At 44.7% G+C, this 20135-nt stretch overlaps 1 protein-coding gene across 11 annotated transcripts in view; it reads right to left on the bottom strand.

The window, feature by feature from the left end:
* Positions 1 to 20135, bottom strand: part of MAP4K4 (mitogen-activated protein kinase kinase kinase kinase 4) — a 149898-nt gene that overhangs the window by 71146 nt on the left and 58617 nt on the right. For all 11 annotated transcript variants that reach the window (XM_021413551.1, XM_021413562.1, XM_021413595.1 and 8 more), the window contains exon 3: positions 13002 to 13058. In XM_021413551.1, coding sequence (XP_021269226.1) covers positions 13002 to 13058 — 57 coding nt within the window. The remainder of the gene's footprint in view (positions 1 to 13001; positions 13059 to 20135) is intronic.

Raw genomic sequence — 20135 nt, 5'->3', positions numbered from 1 at the left:
GGAACGGAGCCACTAGTCGGATTGGAAACATTACTAAACATCGTGGAAGGAGAAATCCCACACACAGCAATCAGACCTTTCCAATAGCCAGAGAGAGGCAGCTAAGTGAAAGACCATGTGCTGTAGAGGTCAGCTTCTGCCAGACTACAGGCATTCAAACAAAGCCTGTCACGGCCAGAGGCTCCTCTCCTGCAGTGTTGTCGCTCCAACAGGAGCATGTAGAAATCCCACAGCCCGAGCGAAATGGAAAGCCTCATACAAAGCATCAGTTAAATTGGTTAAGCTTGTCTTTGCTAGTTTAGTAACAAATGGCACACTGCTTGGAAAAGCCTTTAGCTGCACTCTGGCTGGCATGAATTATCAGAGTGAGGGGCAGGGGTACAGAACAGGAAAAGGAAGAACAGGCAGGCTACTATGAAGCCAGCAAAACAATACAAAAAGGAGAATTTCGAAGGTTGTGGGTGCCTTTTTTTTTTCCCCTCCTTGTTTTGAAAAACTTTCTCCTCAGATCAGCTCCATCTGCAGTCTCCAAGCATCTAGAAGTTTCTGCCAAAGCGATCAGCAGCAAAGAGCTCACGCTTGGCTTTGAATTGCACCCATTATGTGTTCCAAAGTTCACACACCACAGAGAGAGATCGAAGAAAGTCGGAACTCTCTTTGGGTGAACACTGAGTCTCCGATCCAATGCACAAGAAATGACGACAGCGCATGTGAGCTGCTTCAGTAAAAACAAGGCACTGTGGAAAAAAGGACATTGCCTCTTTTCATGACCCTATAAAACTTCCTCACTGAAAGCAGGCTTGGTTAAGGGCAACTCTCCAATTTACTGGCAAACATCTTCAAAGCAAGACATCCAGCTCAAGTTTTCTCTCATACAATACAGCCCTTATTCCCTCATCCCTTTGGTTCACCATCGAACACATTTCCCCAAAAGCTGTACCTAGCTGCAGCATGAATAGCAAGGCAACAGTCACAACCCAGTTTTCAGCACCATCACACTACATGTTTCTGTGGCACCGGCCTTCCGAGTAAGCATGTACCAGACTGACAACCTCCATGGCATGTCCTCTTCCCTTCAGGGAGGTGCTGGACACTGCAAAACTGTTCCTCTGCTGTTATAACCACAGCCCTACTCACCTCACACCTGGAAGGGCTGCTGTGAGGCCCTGCTTGATCATTCATGCTGTAAAAATGATTAACAAACAAGATTAAAAAGGAAAAAAAAAAGAAAAAAAAGAAAAAAGAAGGATGAAACTAGTTTATCCGAATAGAAAATGCCAAAAACACCATTCAACACCAGTAAGCGTTAACTCGGAGGTGTTGCACTGCTGCGTACCAGATTTCATAAGAAACTTCTGGCTCCTGTCATCACGCGGTTGGCAAATCACATTCTCGATCTGAAGCCCTCTAGCGATGACCAAAGGTACAGCAGTCACGCAGGTGATCACTTTTACTGAACAAGTACGCAGATTCATATAAACAAAAAGACTGCACAAGAAATCGCTGCTCACCAAACAATTAAGATGGCCATTTCTCAGGGAGGACGCAACAGCTCGTGAAGTCATGCTAAGCAGGCTGTTTGAAACTGTTTGTCCATGCTCTAAGTAGCCATTTGCACTCCGAAGGCTACTGATACATGGGTATTTTCAGAATGATTATGGATTAGACCCGTAATCCAAAAAAAGAGGCATCAATTCATCATGAGTGGTTATTAATTAAGACCCATAAAAAATTGTGGAAAACTCACAGGAATGTAGGCTTGATACTAACCATCATTATTTTTTTTTTCCATCTCAATCACTGGAATCCAACTTTTTCATATATATTAAGCCTTAGCAGTAAGCACATACTCTGCTGTCCACTAACCACGCAGCTCCCGAACGCTCCCGAGTTCCCACAACTATATTCATCGCATGCATTAGTGAACTGCAGAGAGGACCAGTAAAAGAAATACCTTTTTTTTTTTCCCCTAAGAAAAACTACTACTAAATGACAGTGAGTCTCAGCTGCCCTTCAGATCCAGCACAGCCTCAGGGACGCTACTGTGTCAGAAGGTCTTTCTATGAAACTGTATAATGCTCTGCTCAAATCCACCAATTTATATTCTTCTTCTTTATCCACCAGCTGTAGGAAATTAAACTATAACAGATCTAACTGTATTGGCTTGCATCTCAGAGCAGCGAATTGCTAGATGCACTATATGCAGCAATGTTAAAACAAGCCTCGTTTCCCACAGTACAGTCTGCTCTATCCCAGGACCACTTTACTACCAAAGAATACATAACGTCAATCATATCTAAGTAACACCTGGAGGAAGGAAGCGCAATATCCAGTGAGTTAGCAATCGTACCACACAAGCATACACAGCAAGGGCAGAGCGGGCTTTTCATTTTGTACTTAAAGCAAAGGGATGTCTTTCAGAAGTAGATCTGCTTTGGCTACCTGGGTCAAGCTGTTACTGGGTTGCTTTCTTTTGCCATTTTCCAGCAAAGGCACCACTGAACCCAGGATTAAGAAGATTCTTTGCTAGCAAATACAGAGCACAGTCCGAACTGTGGCTCACCAGCTCAGTGGCCACTGGCACGCTTGCTGCCTCAATGCAGGTTTCTGGCTCTACCACTGAGTCGAACTCGCCACCCCGCGACTCTCTGCTCTAACATTATCCTGAACGCTGGAATTCAGAATCACAATGAATGTTATGGAAGTGGTCCAACACAGAAAGTGAAGTAATTTCTGAGGCAGGCAAGCAGCCTAAAAATAGCCTGCTGCGCAGCAGAAAGAAACAGAGGGTGGGGGAATCCCTGCAGAAGATCTTGGCTCTTCTTTCCCAAGCCCCCAGGTGTGCAGCACCGCAAACCCTCCCTCACAGCCATCGCAGGTGGCTGCGGAGGATGCAGTCAGGCCCTCCGGAAGACATCATGAGCAGCTTTCCTCCAGGCATCGCAAAGCCATAGCTGCGTGGGCATGGCTCCCACGCGGCCCCACGGCTGTAAGGAATCCTGGGCACCCTGCTCTGGGTGGCCCTGCTGGAGCAGACGTTGGGCCTGAGGAACCCAGGGGTCTCTGCCAGCTTCAGCCACCCTGTGGTTCTGTGAAGACCACACTATCTGAATATTTATAAATAGAAAACAAACTGTTCCTCCTTTCTTCCCCAAGAGTAGAAATCCTTTCATTCATTTATAGGGGTGTTTTTGTTTGTTTACATTTGTATGCATGGGGAAAGGGAAAGAGTTTGCAATTTATATGCTGATTCCTCCATTTCTACAAGAACAGTACAAATGGCAACACGCTAACAATTTGTGTTGCAAATCAAGGCTAGGTACATTTCCCAAATTGAAAAACACCTAACCCTCATAAAAATAGCTTTCTCGCACAGACTAAAAACAAGGAAACCAATTGCTAGAGAAAAGGCTACCAAAGTAAAATATGCCAGAGACAAAGAAACCCCTCCTTAGTGGTGTTGCCTTTCCTCACAGTTTCCAAAGCAGCAAGTCAGCATGGCCCTGCTGTCTGCAGCCACAGCCAGGAGGACAGGTTAGCACAGGGGGAGGCAAGCAGGCAGCCGGGGTGCTCGCTCCTCCTTCTGCCCGTGGTCTGTTCCCCCAATTACATTTCCATTTGGTCAAATATTCCACATCAGAAAGCCATTTTCAGTAATCACGTGCGTTCTCCTGTCTCGCTTTCACATGCACATCCAAGGTGCTTTGCCAGGCTAGTAACAGTTATCTGAAGGTTCAGGGGCTGCTGCATTTACACTGGGATTTCCACTTAATTCTTACCATCTCACGTAAAACTAGAATCAAACACTGAAGCTCAGTTTAGGAAGAAAGAGCTATAGTGGAAAATATCCCTGCTCTAATGACAAACTGCAAAAACACCTCATCCATCCACCGACACGCAAAAAACTGAAAGTTCATTTCTGGAACTGACCTTGACGCTTGGCAAAGGGAAAGGCCTCCGTCATCCAGCAAAGCTCTGTGCAAGCAACCAGGCTGCTGAACTCTCACCATGTCTTTTGTATCAGCGATGCTGGGTAAAGAAGCTAGCACTTTATCTTGTGGGCACGATGCAAAATACAAGAGTAACGTGCTCTCTACACAGGAACAGCAGCTCCTTCTGCAGCTTTCCCTCTGTTCTCGCACAGATACCTCTTTCAGGACAAAACATCTGAGAAGAAAAGCCTGACACGGAAGAGATAACTGGGAATAAGCACAAAAAGACACCCCATTGGCCGGATTCCCATCATCTTAGTCCTGCTTGAAGCAAGATCCTACGAAAAGAGAAAGCAAAGACAGGAGAGCAAAACTGAACTGCGTGTGCTTATTATGAAGAATCAATCTGCAGTTTAATGGCAACACCTTTGTGGATTTATTTAGCAGTAGAAAATGTTCTCCGCCACAGAGACTACACAAAGCACACTCTGGGCTTTAATCCCTTTTGGATTAAACCTATCCACAGGAATGTACACAAGCCCCTTACTGGAAAAGATGTTTCTAGGCTCAGGAGACAAAGAGCAGCTTCTAGACCGATCAGCTAAACTAGTTTGAACAGCATCTTCATGGCTCTTTTAACACTTAGCTCAGCCATGTGCTTCCTATTGCATATTTAAGAGATTGGGCATCAGGGGAGAGAATGCTTTCCTCTCAGGCACGAGGGGGGTGTTAATCACGGTTACAAGTCAGCTTGGAGTACAATGAATTCCCATGTCCTTGCACATTAGCACTTTCTGCCATAATCTCCAGTTTTAGGAGCTGGGTTTTAAGACTGTATTTTGGCCAACAACTCCCTACACATCACTCAAGCTTTCTGTCTTGCAAAAGGAGTGCTGTCGAGGGACTTTGAGCAAACATTTCTCCCTCATTAAACATTAGAGAACAACATCGCTATTTTATGGTTATATATACATACTCACATGTTAAAAACGGAGCACGAGAAAGAGAGAGATCACATGGGATAATCTCAAATGTACAATTCTATTTGTAGACCCATAAACTAAAGACAGAAACAGAGGGAGATTTTTAAATGCTTGAAAGCAATTTGCGTGCGCTACCCTGTGTGCATTCCTGTAGCTGCAGCATTCACTTGAAAGCCAAGCGTTAGAACTTTCTTTAAAAAAGTTATCTACCTTCTCCTGATTTCCTACAGAACAGTGGCCAGCCAGCTGATGATGGCCAGTGGCTGAGATCTGCCTGCCATACCTGGCGTACAGGATGTAAATTCCACTCCCTCTCCTCTCTGTGCTGCCTGCCAGCTTTCACATAACTCGTCGGGACTTCATATCTTTGGAATTTCTCCCTCATTAAGCTTGGCCAAAGTTGGCCAGCAGTCCCAAACAGCACTGGGTGGAAGAGCAGGCAAGGAGGCACCAAAGAGGCCGTCACCAAAAAGCCTCATTTCCTTCGGAAGTCGAGATAAAAATTCAGAATGTCACAGCAGAAACAGGAGGAGCCCCCAGGCAGGTGGGGTTGATGAGACTACAATTAAACACAGCCAGGAAAGATTACATTTCAAGGAGATATATCCCCTTTAACATAAACAGCAAATTAATTCTCCTGTCTTTGATCTTAACGCCAAAATGTAAAGCTCACCTCTGAAAGACGGGAGCTGGAGCTGTGCTCCCGCCCGCCTATGCAGGCAGTAGGAATCTGCCGCAGAGCCCGCTTCAGCCTGGGTACTTGCTAAAATTAAAACAGTGCTCTGTCACAGCTCTTGTTGGGTTTTATTTCAGCCCAGACTGACAAGAGCACACATGTTCTAACAGTGCATTGACAGAGTTGTCTTGTTTTCCCTGAGCAGACAGTGTTGTCTGATTCACCAGCAGTAAATTGAGCTATGCTGTGTATCTGACAGAAAATATCCCAAATGCAGCCCCATGCTTTTTGCTGTTATCTGCACATAAAACAGTTCTGTTTCCCAATAGAAGCTGACCCTCCTCAGACAGCTCCAGCATACACTTGGTAATGCAGCCAGGCCTCACATCCCTCAGCAGGGCCTGCGTGCAGCAGTACTCAGCTTTGTGTCAGCACAGATGTGACCAGAGGTTAGATACTGTGGTTGTGAAAGTAGCTGCATGCTGCCACGCTGAGACTTCACCATGGCTGATATTAGGGCCAAGGTTTCCGGTCCACAGATGCCAGCAGTCATTCCTTTCAAATACACATGGAAGTCACATTGCCCTCAGTGGCTTCCTTGTCACTGACAGCACAGCAGGTCTTCAGGTGGCTGCAGGTACCAGGCCTGCAGTTAAATTGCATTTTCAGTGTTGCTTGGATTGACAAACAATAGCTGAAAGCTGGAATGCAAGCATCTGTCCCGCTCACTGTAAGGACAGTAGCAGACATCAGCAGCCAGCTCTTCTACTCTTTGCTTCAGAATGCCGAGGCAGTTGCATCAACAGACCAAAGGAAAAATTTTTAAGGAACAAGTCCAGACTTGTCTGAAGTGCTCGAGACTTGCTGAGAAACCTTCATACACAGATGCACTGCCACAGATTCCACTGCCAGTGGAAGTCAGCTGCAGCCCACATAGCACGTGGCACAATGCTTCAGGTACGCAGACACGTGCTCTCACGCACTGATGAACAATAACACACCTTGGTGGCACAGCTCAGCTAAGGGGTACACCCTGACCACCATCAGCTGTGCTACAGCAGGGTGCTACCTGGCTCCCCTATGGCTAGGCAGGCAGAATTTTACAACTGCCTTCCTAAGAGAGGAGATGCTTCTGCACTCTGAACTACAGCGAAGTTTCCCTTAGGTGGCCATAGACATAGTCAGGCCATCTTTCTAATGTAAACTGCCTTACAGTTTGTGGGGCAGGAGCAAAACATTTTCTGCTAGATAGGATGAGGCCTAGCACATCAGACCTGGCATAAGCAGGAGGAGATGAGGAGAAGACAGAGTCAACATAGCTGTCTTTGCATCTTCTTGATACAGTGATCCAATGGGAAAGCTACTAAATGAGCCACACTAAGTCCTCACAGTCAAAGCTCTTTGGCTGTTAACAGGTAATAGATGCTGGTGAGGCAAGCAATGGTGCCTTCAAGGATCTTTATGGCAGAAGAAAAACATCTGTTTCTTCCAGCCTTGAAACGGTCAGGTTCCAAAACAAGCATGTTAAAATATATAGAGGGAGATCCACCCGCAAGGACAGCTGGCAACAGGCCATGCATGCAGACAGTCTTTTGCTCAGGTGGAAATCTTGCACTAAGAAACTAAGTGCTGGAAAAAGCAAGTAGAGCACCACGCGTGTATGAACATTTCACATCTCTTTTCTTCTCCCCTCTGCTGCCAATTTTCCACCCAACCACACAGTACCAGTGTGAAGTTGCTTGTTACTGGAGCTGTCACTCTAGATGCTAGCTCTTTCCAGTCAATGTTGTGTATTGTTTCCCAATCTGCTTAATAACAGCCATGGCTTCCTGCCCCACTTCAAAGAAGCATGTTCAGCCTCCTTCGTGCAGCAGCACCAAATCTTACACCTCCCCCCTTCCCCAATAAGCTTCTCCAGCCTGACAATCTCACCAACCAGCCCAGGACTTGGATGAGCAGAGTGAAAGTTTGCCCTCCATACAACCTGATGCCAGCACTGCTCCAGGAAAGTTTACTGGGTTATGTCCAAAAATACTATTTGCAGCTGCAAAATAACTGCCCCACTGCCTGCAAGACTATCTTAGCTCCTCTCAACCTTCTTCCAAACCAAGTTATTACAGTTGAAGGGACCATACTGTTCAGCTTTGTTTTCCTCTGAGCTGCAACAGAAAGTTACCAGCTTTTTTTTTTTTTTTTTTTTTTTTTAAATATAAACTTAATCTCCAGAAGAGATCAGAGGTTAATCACCTTCAGGAGGGACTGAACTGTAGGGCTGCACACACTGTAAATACATTTCCTATTTTTTCTTTTTCTGCAGAACAGTTATTTGCTGTGCCAGATAACTGTTTAGCCAAAGACTGCAACATTTTTACTGACCAGTAGTAAGCAAGCTCACATCTGATGGACACACAAGCAGAGTGCTAGCACTCCCCATGGGAATGACCTGTGTTTTTTGGTTCCCCAAACCAATTCACATAAAGAGCAAAAGCTTTCAGCATCTCCGCTGGTTTCAGGTCTGCTTTGGCTAACCTAGGAACAAGCACAGCCATGGACAGATGCACTAGTGCTATGAGGAAGCTGCTCTAAGCCAGGGAAATGAGTGTGCTCTTGCCTCCACGCTCAAAAGGCAGCCCACATTCAGCGTCTCCATACTGGCTTGCCCCAGCTCTATTGCATGCTACCACGAAGACCTGTACATCCATGGTCTTTTAGAGTGATGCATCAGCTATTTTTTTTTCTCCATACTAAAAGATCAAGATTCATAGACTATCTTTGTTTTTTCATTTTAAATAACAAAAGTTAGGCTAAACTTCTGATGCTTACTGTTTTTGTTTTCTCCTCATTTAGTCTGCCTGCATACATGGGAACACATAACACTTATTTTCTGCAGTCTTTCTGGAGACCACTTTTGGGGTGCCCTAAATACAAAAGATAGATAGCCCACAACGTCACAGTTTGCAACACTGCATGGACCATCAGACAGAGGTAGACAAGACTCAAAGTGATTTCTCTACTATAACAGAAAAACTGTTCAGCAGAGTTGGGAAGGCAGCAATGAATAATTCTGGTAACCTCTCCCACCTAGGTACGGGAGATGAGACATACTTCTGTGCAGGCCTGGAGGTTCTGGTTTGGGGTTTTTCATTGTTCTGTAGAGCATGTACAGAAAGGGCAAGACAGGCAAGCTCTAATAGCAATGCAGCCTCTTTCATAAATCAGCAGGATACAGTACCCAGTTGTTTACTTAGCATAATCTTACACAGACTAGACTGGACAAGTCATGAAACACTGGGCACAAGAGCTGAGAAATGCTGCTATTAAAAAGGCATGCGGAAAACTTTCCCAGAGGATGCCAAGAGCATGTGTGGGAAGAGGTAGGAGGAAGAAGCAGCAGCGTCAGGGGTTATAACAAACAGAGAAAAAGTGGTTTGTGTTTTTTCCTCAAAATTCGCTACTAAAGATTTCAAACAGAAAAGCATCTCTGGAAGTGGAACACAGGATTGACACTGGAAACAACCGTGCAGCTGCAAATAAAGCCTCCGAAAGAGTAGAGCAGAGTCAAGCTGCATGTTTAGGATAGAATGCTAACAAGCTCAGATGCATACAAATTTGCCAAGTAAGCTTTGCTAAGCTTTTAAATGATTTGGGGGTTTGGGGTTTTTCTGCTTCACAAAGAAAAAGAATTCTTCTATCTAACCAGTGACTGCTGCCAAATCTCACAGCACACTTGTGTTGCATCTGATAACATCAGTCACGGCTCACTTGGTGTGCTACAGAGCTGAACAACGGTACGGAGCAAGCAGCCCATGGAAACCCAGCAGCATGGGCAGGGAGTACCTTTTGGGAAGGGGTCAACACTGACTCAACACGGACTTTTCCAAAACAATGCCCCATAAGGAACAGTCACTTACACAAAAAGATCTAAGACAGACTGCAAGAATCTTGCATATATGCCTCCCCACCAACATGCATGCAGCCTGAGATTCAGCCTACATATGTACAGCTTGGAAAACAATTTTTCAAGTGTGTATATGCCGATAGTTCATCAAGCAACAGAACAGCTTTCAATTGAAGACTGGTGTTCTGTTGTTATTTGCTCTATGTTCCAGTGACATTTTTTCACCCTTACATATGCTCCAGCTTCACCCTCAGAAAGCAAAAATATGATCTACATGCATGCCATACTGTAAGAAGGCTTGCAGACCTTTAGATCTTTCAGTGCTTGCTTGAGTGCTGTAGATCCGTGGATTTATACAGATCTACATGATTTTAAAGAGCTTTCCTTATTTTGTTTAGAGAAAAGTGGAAGAGACAGCAAAGCTGCACGTCGACATCCCCCACCATTTCAGGCAGTGGTACTGACGAGTCATAATATATTCAAAGATCAAGCTGATATCTTCAGCCCACCTCCTCTTTTCTCATCCTTACCACCATTCTTCTCAAAATTAAAATCTGAATAGAAAACCACAACAAAAGCTGGGAAGGATAAAGAGCATTTCCAAAACACCATGTACAGTTTGAGCTATAATGTTTCTTCCAGCGTCGCTAGTTGGAGGTTACACTACCTCATTTTCTTTGTGCCAACCAAAACTTTCTAAGGGAAGTCTTCATTTCGACTTGGACATTCCTTCTGTTCAGGTCATCAAAGCTTTACGGAGCTGATGTAACCTTGGTGATCCTGAGCAATGCAGGAGCTGCAGAATTGGGCCTTGAAAATTGAAAATCTGAGGCGTGCCTATAAAGCTTGCCAACACATTAGGCTTTCTAATTTTTTAAGTGTTTGGCAAAGCAAGCACTAGATCAGAGGTACCTGAGAAGAAAGAAAGTCTTATGTGTGTTCTCAGCACCAGTTAAACAAAACAATCAGATATCATCCACAGCACCATTTAAGCATTAAACACTGCCAGCAATACACGTACAGAGGCACGAATCATCCAGAGCCTCACTAGCTGCTCATCAAAGAAAAAAAAATTACAATTTCAGTTTTTTAGGAGAGTTTCCATTCCAGCTTTTTTCCCCACATATACACAATCAGTTACCATTAGTTCACAAGAGCAATTCATGCAAATATAGCTATGAAAGCAAATGGAGAAGGTCCCTATGTTCTCTGCTTTTAACTGCCTGCATAAGTTGCAGTGGGCTAGAATGATGATGAAGCTGCTTTAAACATGATCTGCCGGTAAAGGAGATGCTCAGGAAACCAAGCCAGAGCTGGACGGCAAGGCCATCTTTGGCAGCAACACCAATTTGAGCTCTTTCTTCCCCTCCTCCTCCACAGCCATCAGTGGCTCTTTCCCAGTCTCATGCCACATTCGTTGTACTGAAGACTACATGCTAAACTAGAGCAGCAAACCCATCCAGGTTATAAATAACCAGCGGGAAGAGAAAAGTGAGGGAATTTTTAGTGGAACTGGGGCCTGCTCACTGCTCCACGTCACCTCCTGGCCCTGAGGCCTCGGTGCTAGCACAAATACGGGGATGCAGACAGGGAGCCAAGGGCTGATGGCAGCAGCAGTGGACAGGAATATCCTATGGGAATATCATCCATGCCTGGTGTTAAAAAGCAGAGTTGACTTAGCATGACTTGGAAGAATTTACACCACATTTTTGGCCTCCACAGGCTCATTACTTTGAAGTAAAAACACATGAGCTCCACTTGTAGGAATAACGACACTTTTACACTGCGTGGGGCTAATATCTCCCAATCCTCCCTCTGACTGCCATGTATCCCCTAAAAAAGAATGAGCTTGTGAGATAGAAGATAGTGCCAATATACAACTTTCAAAACCAGCCAAAAATTGCAAAAAGTTTAAAAACATAAGCCATCTCCTGCAACATGAGCTCAGCCACACTATACACAGCATTTTTCAATTGTTTGCCTTTTGCTGTGCAACCTCTCCATTACAACTGTTTGTGATTAATATATGCTATTAAAAACAGAGGGAGTGCGCAATACAGCCAGACTTACTGTTATGGAAGAAACCTTCGCTGTGCACAGTCCAGCAAGCTGCCCTACTTCACACTGCTGCACAAATGGAAACATTTGCTGAGCAAAGAGCATTCACTTTATGTCAACGCACCTTCGTCCTTCTCCGTTTTGTCTACATGTTAACTGCAGGAAAATAGCACTGCCTCTTGAGAAGGCAGCCTTTGAAAATTTCCAGCTGAACATCAATTTTTATCAGGCCATCTTACAAAGCAAGAATGTCTAGCTCTTAGCAGACACAGCAGCTTCAGTTAGAGACCAGCAGTCACACTGCTCATCGATCACAGGGAGATTGATAGATAGGACTGAAGTCCTATCAGTTGACCTATCCCTGCCTTCTTGTTTTCCTCCCTGTCCTGCCTGGTCACCCATCACACCTCAGCCACTTGCCATGCAGCTTCTGTCCAAGTCCATTTGGACCTGCTGAGGCCCATGCACACACTATCAAAATAGAAAACATTTTGCAGCAATACCATTGTAAGAGTTCTTTGCTTAATACAACCAGCTTGCCAAAGACACCTGCTCTTTGCAATGTACGCACATTAACCTAATTTTTCCCCTAATGTCTTTAATACTGACGAGTTTAGAAAATTTAGATGCTTGGTTTCAGGATGAACTTCAAAAAGTGCAGTATCAGTCAAGCAGTGTGGATATTGCACAAAAGGATCTAATTTGATTTTAAATTTCATGTAACTTGGTAAAACACAACTGGAATCAACAGGGAAAACCCATGCTCTTTATGGTCTGTTTTGAAGACTTAAACTGATTGCTTTTTGAACAGTATAAACTACAAGACAGCTAAGGATTCAAGTATGGGTATATATTTTTTTATTTCTGTGGCTGGGTTAATTTCCCGTCTTTCTCATCTAAAGCTCCACAGTAAATCCCCTTGGGTCAGTTAGAACTACTACTTTACACTGCTGAGTTCTGCCAGCAATCTGCTCATCGTTCCTGCAGATGTTTCTGCTTTCAGGCTTCTGGGATCTTTATTGGACCCATTTCCTTTGAATAAATGTACGCCCTTTTTAGGCTGCAAATGTACCAGGGAAACTACTGTCAAGCAGCCTCCTCACCTTCTTTTTTGGTAAGGCAGACGCAAGATGCTACATTTAAAAGAAAAAAAGTGGGAAGTGGGGAATGTGCCTTTCCTCCCTGCTTCTGGGAAGTTTCAGAGAAGAGAGTGCTACGCGTGATCCTGTGAGCAGCCACGGCAATTTGTGAAAGGCCAGAGGCCCCCACATGCAAGCACACAGAAATCTCATAATGGGCAGATGGGCTTGAGAGGTCAGGCTCTGCAAACAGAAAGCAAATGTTCACGTGCAAGGACCGTGCCCTTCCACATAAACCTGAGGTAAACCGTATGCCATCTCTTGCTGTTGAACTTTACTCATATTACTAACCAAGCAGAATGTTTCTCTACTCACCTCGGTAACGTCCATGACTTTGATGGCTGCCAACTGGCCCGTTTTGACATGTCGACCCTGAAAAGAGAGAGAAGCATCAGCACCAGCGTTTCACCAATCCCCTGAGCATACATAGAGCTAAGCATTTTGGAGAGCTCCAGCTGCTGGGTTTTGCCCAGCTCAGCTGGACCCTTCTATTCTGCTATTTCACATGAAAAACAACAAATACACTAGACAGCTAAAGAAGAGTTTCCTATTTAAATGTTCTCACAGAAATCTTAGAACCCATTCTTTATCTCCACGTTAAGAGGATGATCATCAAGATTAAGCACAGACATTACATTTGCTTCTTTTCTTTCCACTTCAGCAAAGCTCATAGTCAGTATGGATCATTTATTAACGCACCAGAATGTTAAACTCCACACGTTTTATTTGTAAGCATCCGTGCCTGCTAACTGGGTGCTATTCTACTGGGTAAATGCAAACAAGCTGGGTGACTGAAAATGTACATTTGTCTTTGCTTTGGTCTTCACTATTAAGTAAAAACAAAAACATAAAAATGGTGGAGTTTCTTCAAGTGTTCTATCAGACCCGCAGAGCTCTCTTCATCTGTCTCTTGATGATGAAGATGTCTCCCTTCAGCTACATCACCATAAGGGTATGGTTCCTCAGTACAGCTTGAGCTGAATTAATAGATCCCAGCTACTGCAGTGGGGAGCTCCTTCCCCTGCCTCCCTCCCTCCCTCCCTCCCTCCTCCTGTCACATATTTCTCCCATGAGCACCGAGCTCATTCTGGCACTCATCAGATCATATGATAAGCTGATTTAGATCACGAAAATGGCAGAAAGTTAACACAGAAAAAGCAAACTGCGGGGCAGGGAGGAGGAGGGATGCAGATCAGGAAATTAAATGGGCTTGCTTTGCAAGCAGAGCAGAGCCAGAGCTGGCACAGGGCAGACCACGTGGCGGGGAGACAGGAGCACGACAGCCCCCTTCCAGCTCTGCTGAGCTGGGACTCAGCGCAGCTGACTTGTGACAAAAAACATTTTTCTCTGGTACATTTTTGCAGAGACTGGGGCCATACCAATTAACTATTCCTTTTCTTCTTCTAACAAGCATTTAGCAATGATTCCAGCCCTCCATATAACACCGAGTCTATTCAAGGATGTCCAGCTCAGCAGTCCAACAGTGCCTTACATATTCAAGATTGGCACCCCAGAAGGAAAGCACTGCAAACCACCAGTCCCTCTGGAGAAATCAAAGCCCCTTCACACTTTGACATGTCCTCCACAGAGGTAATGTCCAGGTATTTCTGCTGCATGACAAAAGACTCCGATGAAACGCTGCAGAATTCAGAGCCTCCAGCTTCTTTTACAGCTTGCATTGTGCTGCACTCTCCCCTCATTAACCAATCCACATGTTTTCTATAAATAAATTACTGTACTCGGGATTCTGCCTGCTCTGTAAAGTCTCATTATTACATGCATTTCTTTTTACAGTTTGGTCTCAAGCTAGGTTGGATTTTGAAACAAAATTAGGGTCATAACATATGTGCAATGGCCAAGACTGACCTCACTTTGACCCTGCTACTTCTTGAGGCTTTCAGCAAGCCTTGGGGATCTGCAACTCCAACATCCCACCCTGGACCTCTGCCTAATGACAAAAGCTGTGGTGGTCTTGTTGAGATTTACTATGTTGCCAAGGGACGAGGGGAAAATGCCTTATACTGAGCTGGAAAGATGCTTCCTCTCTCAGCTCTGCCCTTGTTCTCCGCTACTCTGTGCAGAGTATTAAAAGGTCCAAGGACACAGGCAAGCACAGTCTGAGGAACAAAAAGAGCATGCTAAAGCTAAGAGAGGAACGAGGACATCTCTGAAGACGACTAAGGAAGAGGAAACTTTAAAAGAAAAACAGTGAAATACAGTTTGCCAGACTGCAAAAGTGGCACACAAGAAGGAGGAAGGAGCAAGAAATCCACAGGGTGCCATTTATTTTATGAGGAAAAAAAAGTTTGCTTTATTTGTCATTTTAAACCTATGAATTACTGCTGGGCTTACTATTTCCAGACAGGAGCCTGAAACCTCCCAGGGCTCAGCTTCCCAGCTTTCTCCAGACAACATTCCTCCCTGCAAGGCTGCCCCACTCTGACGGGCTGTGCCGCAGCCCCACCATCCTTCTCCCGGCATCCCACCACTGCCTCCACTCCTTGAGAGTGAACCCAGAGCGTGGCCATCACTTGTGCTTCACTTCACTGCTTCTGCAGCAGGGAGGGGAAAAGCTCCCCCATGGCCTCCTAAGGGACTGGAAAGCAGGGGAATTGCAGACTGTGGGAAACGTGGGCTTCTCAGTATCCCAGGCCAAATTTAAAGCCCGGTCATTTCAGAGTTATCGTTAAAAACTACTCCATATACCCTTTTCAAAATGTATGGAGTGTTCATACGCTAAGCATCCACAACATAAATTTGGGGGGGGGGGGAGGAGGGAGCACGACAAATTGATTTATATGTGAGAAGTAAAAGGACATTTTCAAGTCACATTCTTTTTATTAAAAACATTTTTAGAGAGAAAAAAATATCACAGGCACAACATATAAGCAGGAGCAGAGCTTTTGTTTGTTTGTTTATCTGCTTAACAGCTCTGCTCAAGAACAGACTTGTCAAACTATTAGCACGCTGGAATAATTTTGCTTGCAAGATAAAATGGCTAAGTAAGCCTGGTTTGGAAACTGGTATTCTGACATTCATAGCTGGCTTTCGCTTTGGAAAACTTTGTCCACATTAATAATAAAAATAATAAATAAATTCCTAATTGGCTGAATACACCAAAGAGGAGACACCCTCAGGACTTGATCTCCAGGGGTTAGAACTTACTCAAAGCCATCTCCCCAAGCACCTCACACAGGTGGCAGGCACCAGGGCCCAGCTGTGCATCATCTCAGTGATGCAGCCAGCCGATCTGCCAGCAGGACGCCATTTTGTGCTGTGAGGCCCTGGCCCTAGCGCAGCCTGGATCCACGTACCCCTTCATGGGGATGATGGCAAATGTGGTTGGCAACCCTGCCTGTGACAGAGGGTACGATCTTTGAGGTCTCTTCCAATCCAAGCCATTCTATGTTGGCACTGCCATCTGAGCTGGTCACCACTCTCATGGCTAGGAGCATACTGATGCATTCCCTTCATTCAGGCCATCTTAGGAAGTTTAATAGCCAGAATTTATGAACTGCTTGCTAGGTTTTTTGTTTGTTTTTAAACACATCCTCCCCTCAGCCCCTTCCCTCTTTCCTTCCATCTATTCATAACAAAGCACTTGCTTATCCTCCCGAGGAAGGAATGTAAAGATATTTTTACAACAACTACTGCTCCCTTCTATTTATAAATGATCTGTTGGGCAAACACAGAGCTAGGATGAGCAAGTCAATGGAGCTGAGTTTGCTGACCCCAAATCTTGTCCTGTGTCTTCTCATGGGAGTGACAGGATTTTCATTTACATACAGAGGATTTTGAAATACAGCTCTTTTCATCAGCAGTGCAACATTTAACTGGATGTCAGACTGGATCCACTACTTATGCACATTGCCAGTCACATTTGATAGCAATGTGCTGTTTATCTCTCAACTCAGTGGGCTTCCTGCATGTTGAAAAGCAGAGGGGACAAGGGGAATCCTTGGTCAACTGCCAGGATCTGCAGAACATTATGAATTCCAAGCCTACCCACACTCTCCAAGTCCAGTTAATACACCTACTTCTTGCCTCCACACATTATTACTCTATTGTCTGGGAAAGGTTCAAAGGGAGGTAGTGTAACATGCTGTTATGGGTGATTTTTTTCCCTCTCAGATGCCTTAATGTTATCAAAGAACTATGCAAATGAAATGCAAAGGAAACGCTATCAGCTCATTTACTGGCTCCCCCCTCTAGTTAACCAAGATACATATTCCACAATAACGCAGTTCTATTAACACAATCTCTTGCCTGAGTATTAATGTGCCTTCTGGGAGATTGTTCCTGGAAATCTGCTCACCAGCTGAATGGCATGAAAGCAGAATATGGAGCAACATCACAAATTCAGGAAGGAAGACAGCACGCGTAACTCATAACTAGCAAACTTGGATTACCCTGTGCACTACACACCACTAGGTCTGTGGAAAACCTTCTAGCCTCTCATTATTCTTCGCTGACAATTACGAATAGACAAACAAGCAAGATGAAAAAAACCCTACTAATTCATATTTCAGTTGCTACGATGTATGTATAAGCAGCAGGCCAGATTTAAACATGTTAGCAAGTAAAAACGTACTGCTCCACCACCTCTCAGTACAATGCCCCCATGCCAAAATTAACTTTTCAATTTGTTTCTCACTTGGTTGACTCTTAAGCTCCAACCAGCCCGAGGCAATAGGCCATGGAGCAATGCTTTGCTATTAGGTTGCACACCCTGGTGCAGTAAATGATACCGTGTTGTTCCAACACATGTTTACAACCAGCTCTTTTTGTCACTCGCCAGCACAGGCAGTTTCACAGCAACCAACTCTGTGCTGTGAACACCCAGGCTCTGTGAGGCATTTCTTCCCACTCCCAAAAAAGACTACATCTACCCTGTGAAAAGCAGCGAGAGCAATGCTTGCAGATAACATACAGTATGCATTTTAACGGAGAAAAAGAGCAGAACAAAGCAAAAGCAAACTCCTCACTTAAAAAAAAAAGAAATTCTTAAGCAAGAAGCCTACCTCATTGCATTTGTAGCCAAACTAATGCTATTCTGATAAAGCCTTTTGCAACCTAAATAATTACAGGCTCCAGCTATGGAGATAAATCTGTGAAAAAGAGATAAAGTTTGTCTGGCATAGAAGCTCCTTCTACAATGAAAATCAGCAAACAACCTTAGTATAAAGGTCTGGCACATCACTGCAGAAACACACAAGAGTTAACAAAGGCCAAAATCAATGTTCCTTTTTCCTGTTAGATGACTTCTAAGCCCAAACCAACCAGAAGCTATTAAAGACTCCCACTGTTTAAGTGGGACAGGACAAGGTTCTGTGTTTTCCCTCCGTCTAGCACTTGACATCAAATGCCTGGAAAGCAAAACAGAAAACACCACCCCCTCTATCCCTCTTTAGATATCCATGGGCTCCCTACTAGTCTGTAGAAGGAATAATAATGACAATTTACTCATGCATAGTACTGCATTCTGTGAAGTACGAAAAACACAGTTACTATCAGTCATGTACTTCCAGGAACGCAGGAGAAAGATGCAAAACTATAAAGCAGGGTAAAAAAAAGAGTGCCCTATGCACTTTTTATTTCAACTACTAGTTTTGTGGTAGCTTTCCCACCCCAAAGATGCTGGATGTACATTACCACAGGCACTTCCTTCTCCCAACAGCTCATTGCCTAAATAGGCAAAAAAGGAAAGAAAAGAAAACGGACGGTGGGAAAACCATGGCAGAGAGCCATCCTCTGACTTTCCCAGGATCGCAGCAGGTCAGCGGCAGATCTCAGAGTCATGATGCATCCCAGGACCCTGCCCGACTGGCCACCTCACCCCTAGGCCAGCAAGAAACACTCTATCATGTGCCCAGGCCTGACATTTATGCCCATTTTGGTTCTTGGCCACTGAGACACCTACCAGCTGACTGGGCAATAGGTGAATAAACACTTGAGTTAGCTGGCTTGAGGCCGCAGCCTGGAAAACACCCTCTTGAAGAGCAGTCTTACGTTCTCTCCCCTTAGCCACCACCAGGTTATGCCTGGATTCAGCGACCTTCACCAAACACGCTGTCACCCCTTTTCTCTTACAAGGGAGTCCCCTCCCTCCATCCTCTCTGAGAAAAGAACTGCCATCTGCTTCTCTGTCTCTAACCTTATTATTCCTTGTTTTAAAATGTATCCCAGTAACTTAGTTCGGTCAATATCGAAAGATGCCAACAAAACAAAAAAAAAAAAAAAAAAAAAAAAAAAAAAAAAAAAAAAAATCCTCTAAAACAAAAAAAAGAATGAAAATACGGAGCAGAGGAATACCTCCCACACAGACACAGTTGGCTCAGAGCACCTCTGGCTTCCTCTGGAAATATCAGCTAAGACCTGCTGCTTCCAGCTCTCACTCAGAACAGTTCTTCACCCCACCTCAAGGCTTCAGCATTTACTAAATCCACCCCTCCTAACACTGATTTGTCTTTCCTGACCTCCCTGCAACAGCCTCTTCCATGCCAAACAATTTATTTCTGGCTAGTACAACTAAAAACAAGCCTGTAAGCAGGAACATGAAGAGAACAATTGAGATCAAAATGACAAAACACGTGCATGTAGATAGAGACATGAGCTACAGATGCACATGCACTTTCATTTTGCACCCACGCAGCCACTTCCATCACCAAACACCCTACAGCTGGGCTGGAGCTGGTCGCACTGAAGGGGATGACCGCAGGTCCAGGTGCCACCCCACCTCCACGAGCACTAGGTGCCACCTCACAGGGATGGTGCCCATAGCAAACATCCCACCACAAGATGCTTCTGCCCCAAGGGACCCAGGGTCCCCGTGGGGTCAGGGAAGCTTCAGAACAAGGCAGACACCTTCACAGCTGAGAGATGGGGCAGACAGAAGGCAGAGCCTCCCAGTCACTTCTCCAGAGAAACAGCAGAATAAGCCTGACGAGAAGAGCCCGAGGCCTCTTCTCTTTGTTTGTTTTTAAAATGAATTCATATCGACATTTAACTCATTGCTGCTGGACGGGCAAATCTGAGCTTTCTGACCGAAGGGAGCAATTTATACCTTGTGACTGAGGCCCTGTGCCGAGCCCAACAGGCCTGGGCCTGATTCTCCCAGTACACCATGGAGAAGCTGCTGAGGGAGCCCCTCAGGCGGTGCTGCAGGAGGTGACAGCCTCCCAGACACCGCTCCCAAGCAGCACCAATGCAAGTATGCAAACATTTACCTGCCTTTTTCAAGGCTTGCAATTTGGTCCCACCTATGATTAGGCACAAGAGAAACGGCCCCAAAAAGGTACTTCTCTTTGGCTCTTTCATTGGATTATTTTGGAAAGTACAAAACCTCATGATAAAGGGAAAGAAAAGAAAAGAAAAGAAAAGAAAAGAAAAGAAAAGAAAAGAAAAGAAAAGAAAAGAAAAGAAAAGAAAAGAAAAGAAAAGAAAAGAAAA

Source organism: Numida meleagris, chromosome 1, assembly GCF_002078875.1.
Source record: "Numida meleagris isolate 19003 breed g44 Domestic line chromosome 1, NumMel1.0, whole genome shotgun sequence".
Classification (NCBI taxonomy): domain Eukaryota; kingdom Metazoa; phylum Chordata; class Aves; order Galliformes; family Numididae; genus Numida; species Numida meleagris.
This window is presented reverse-complemented; position numbering and strand designations above follow the sequence as displayed.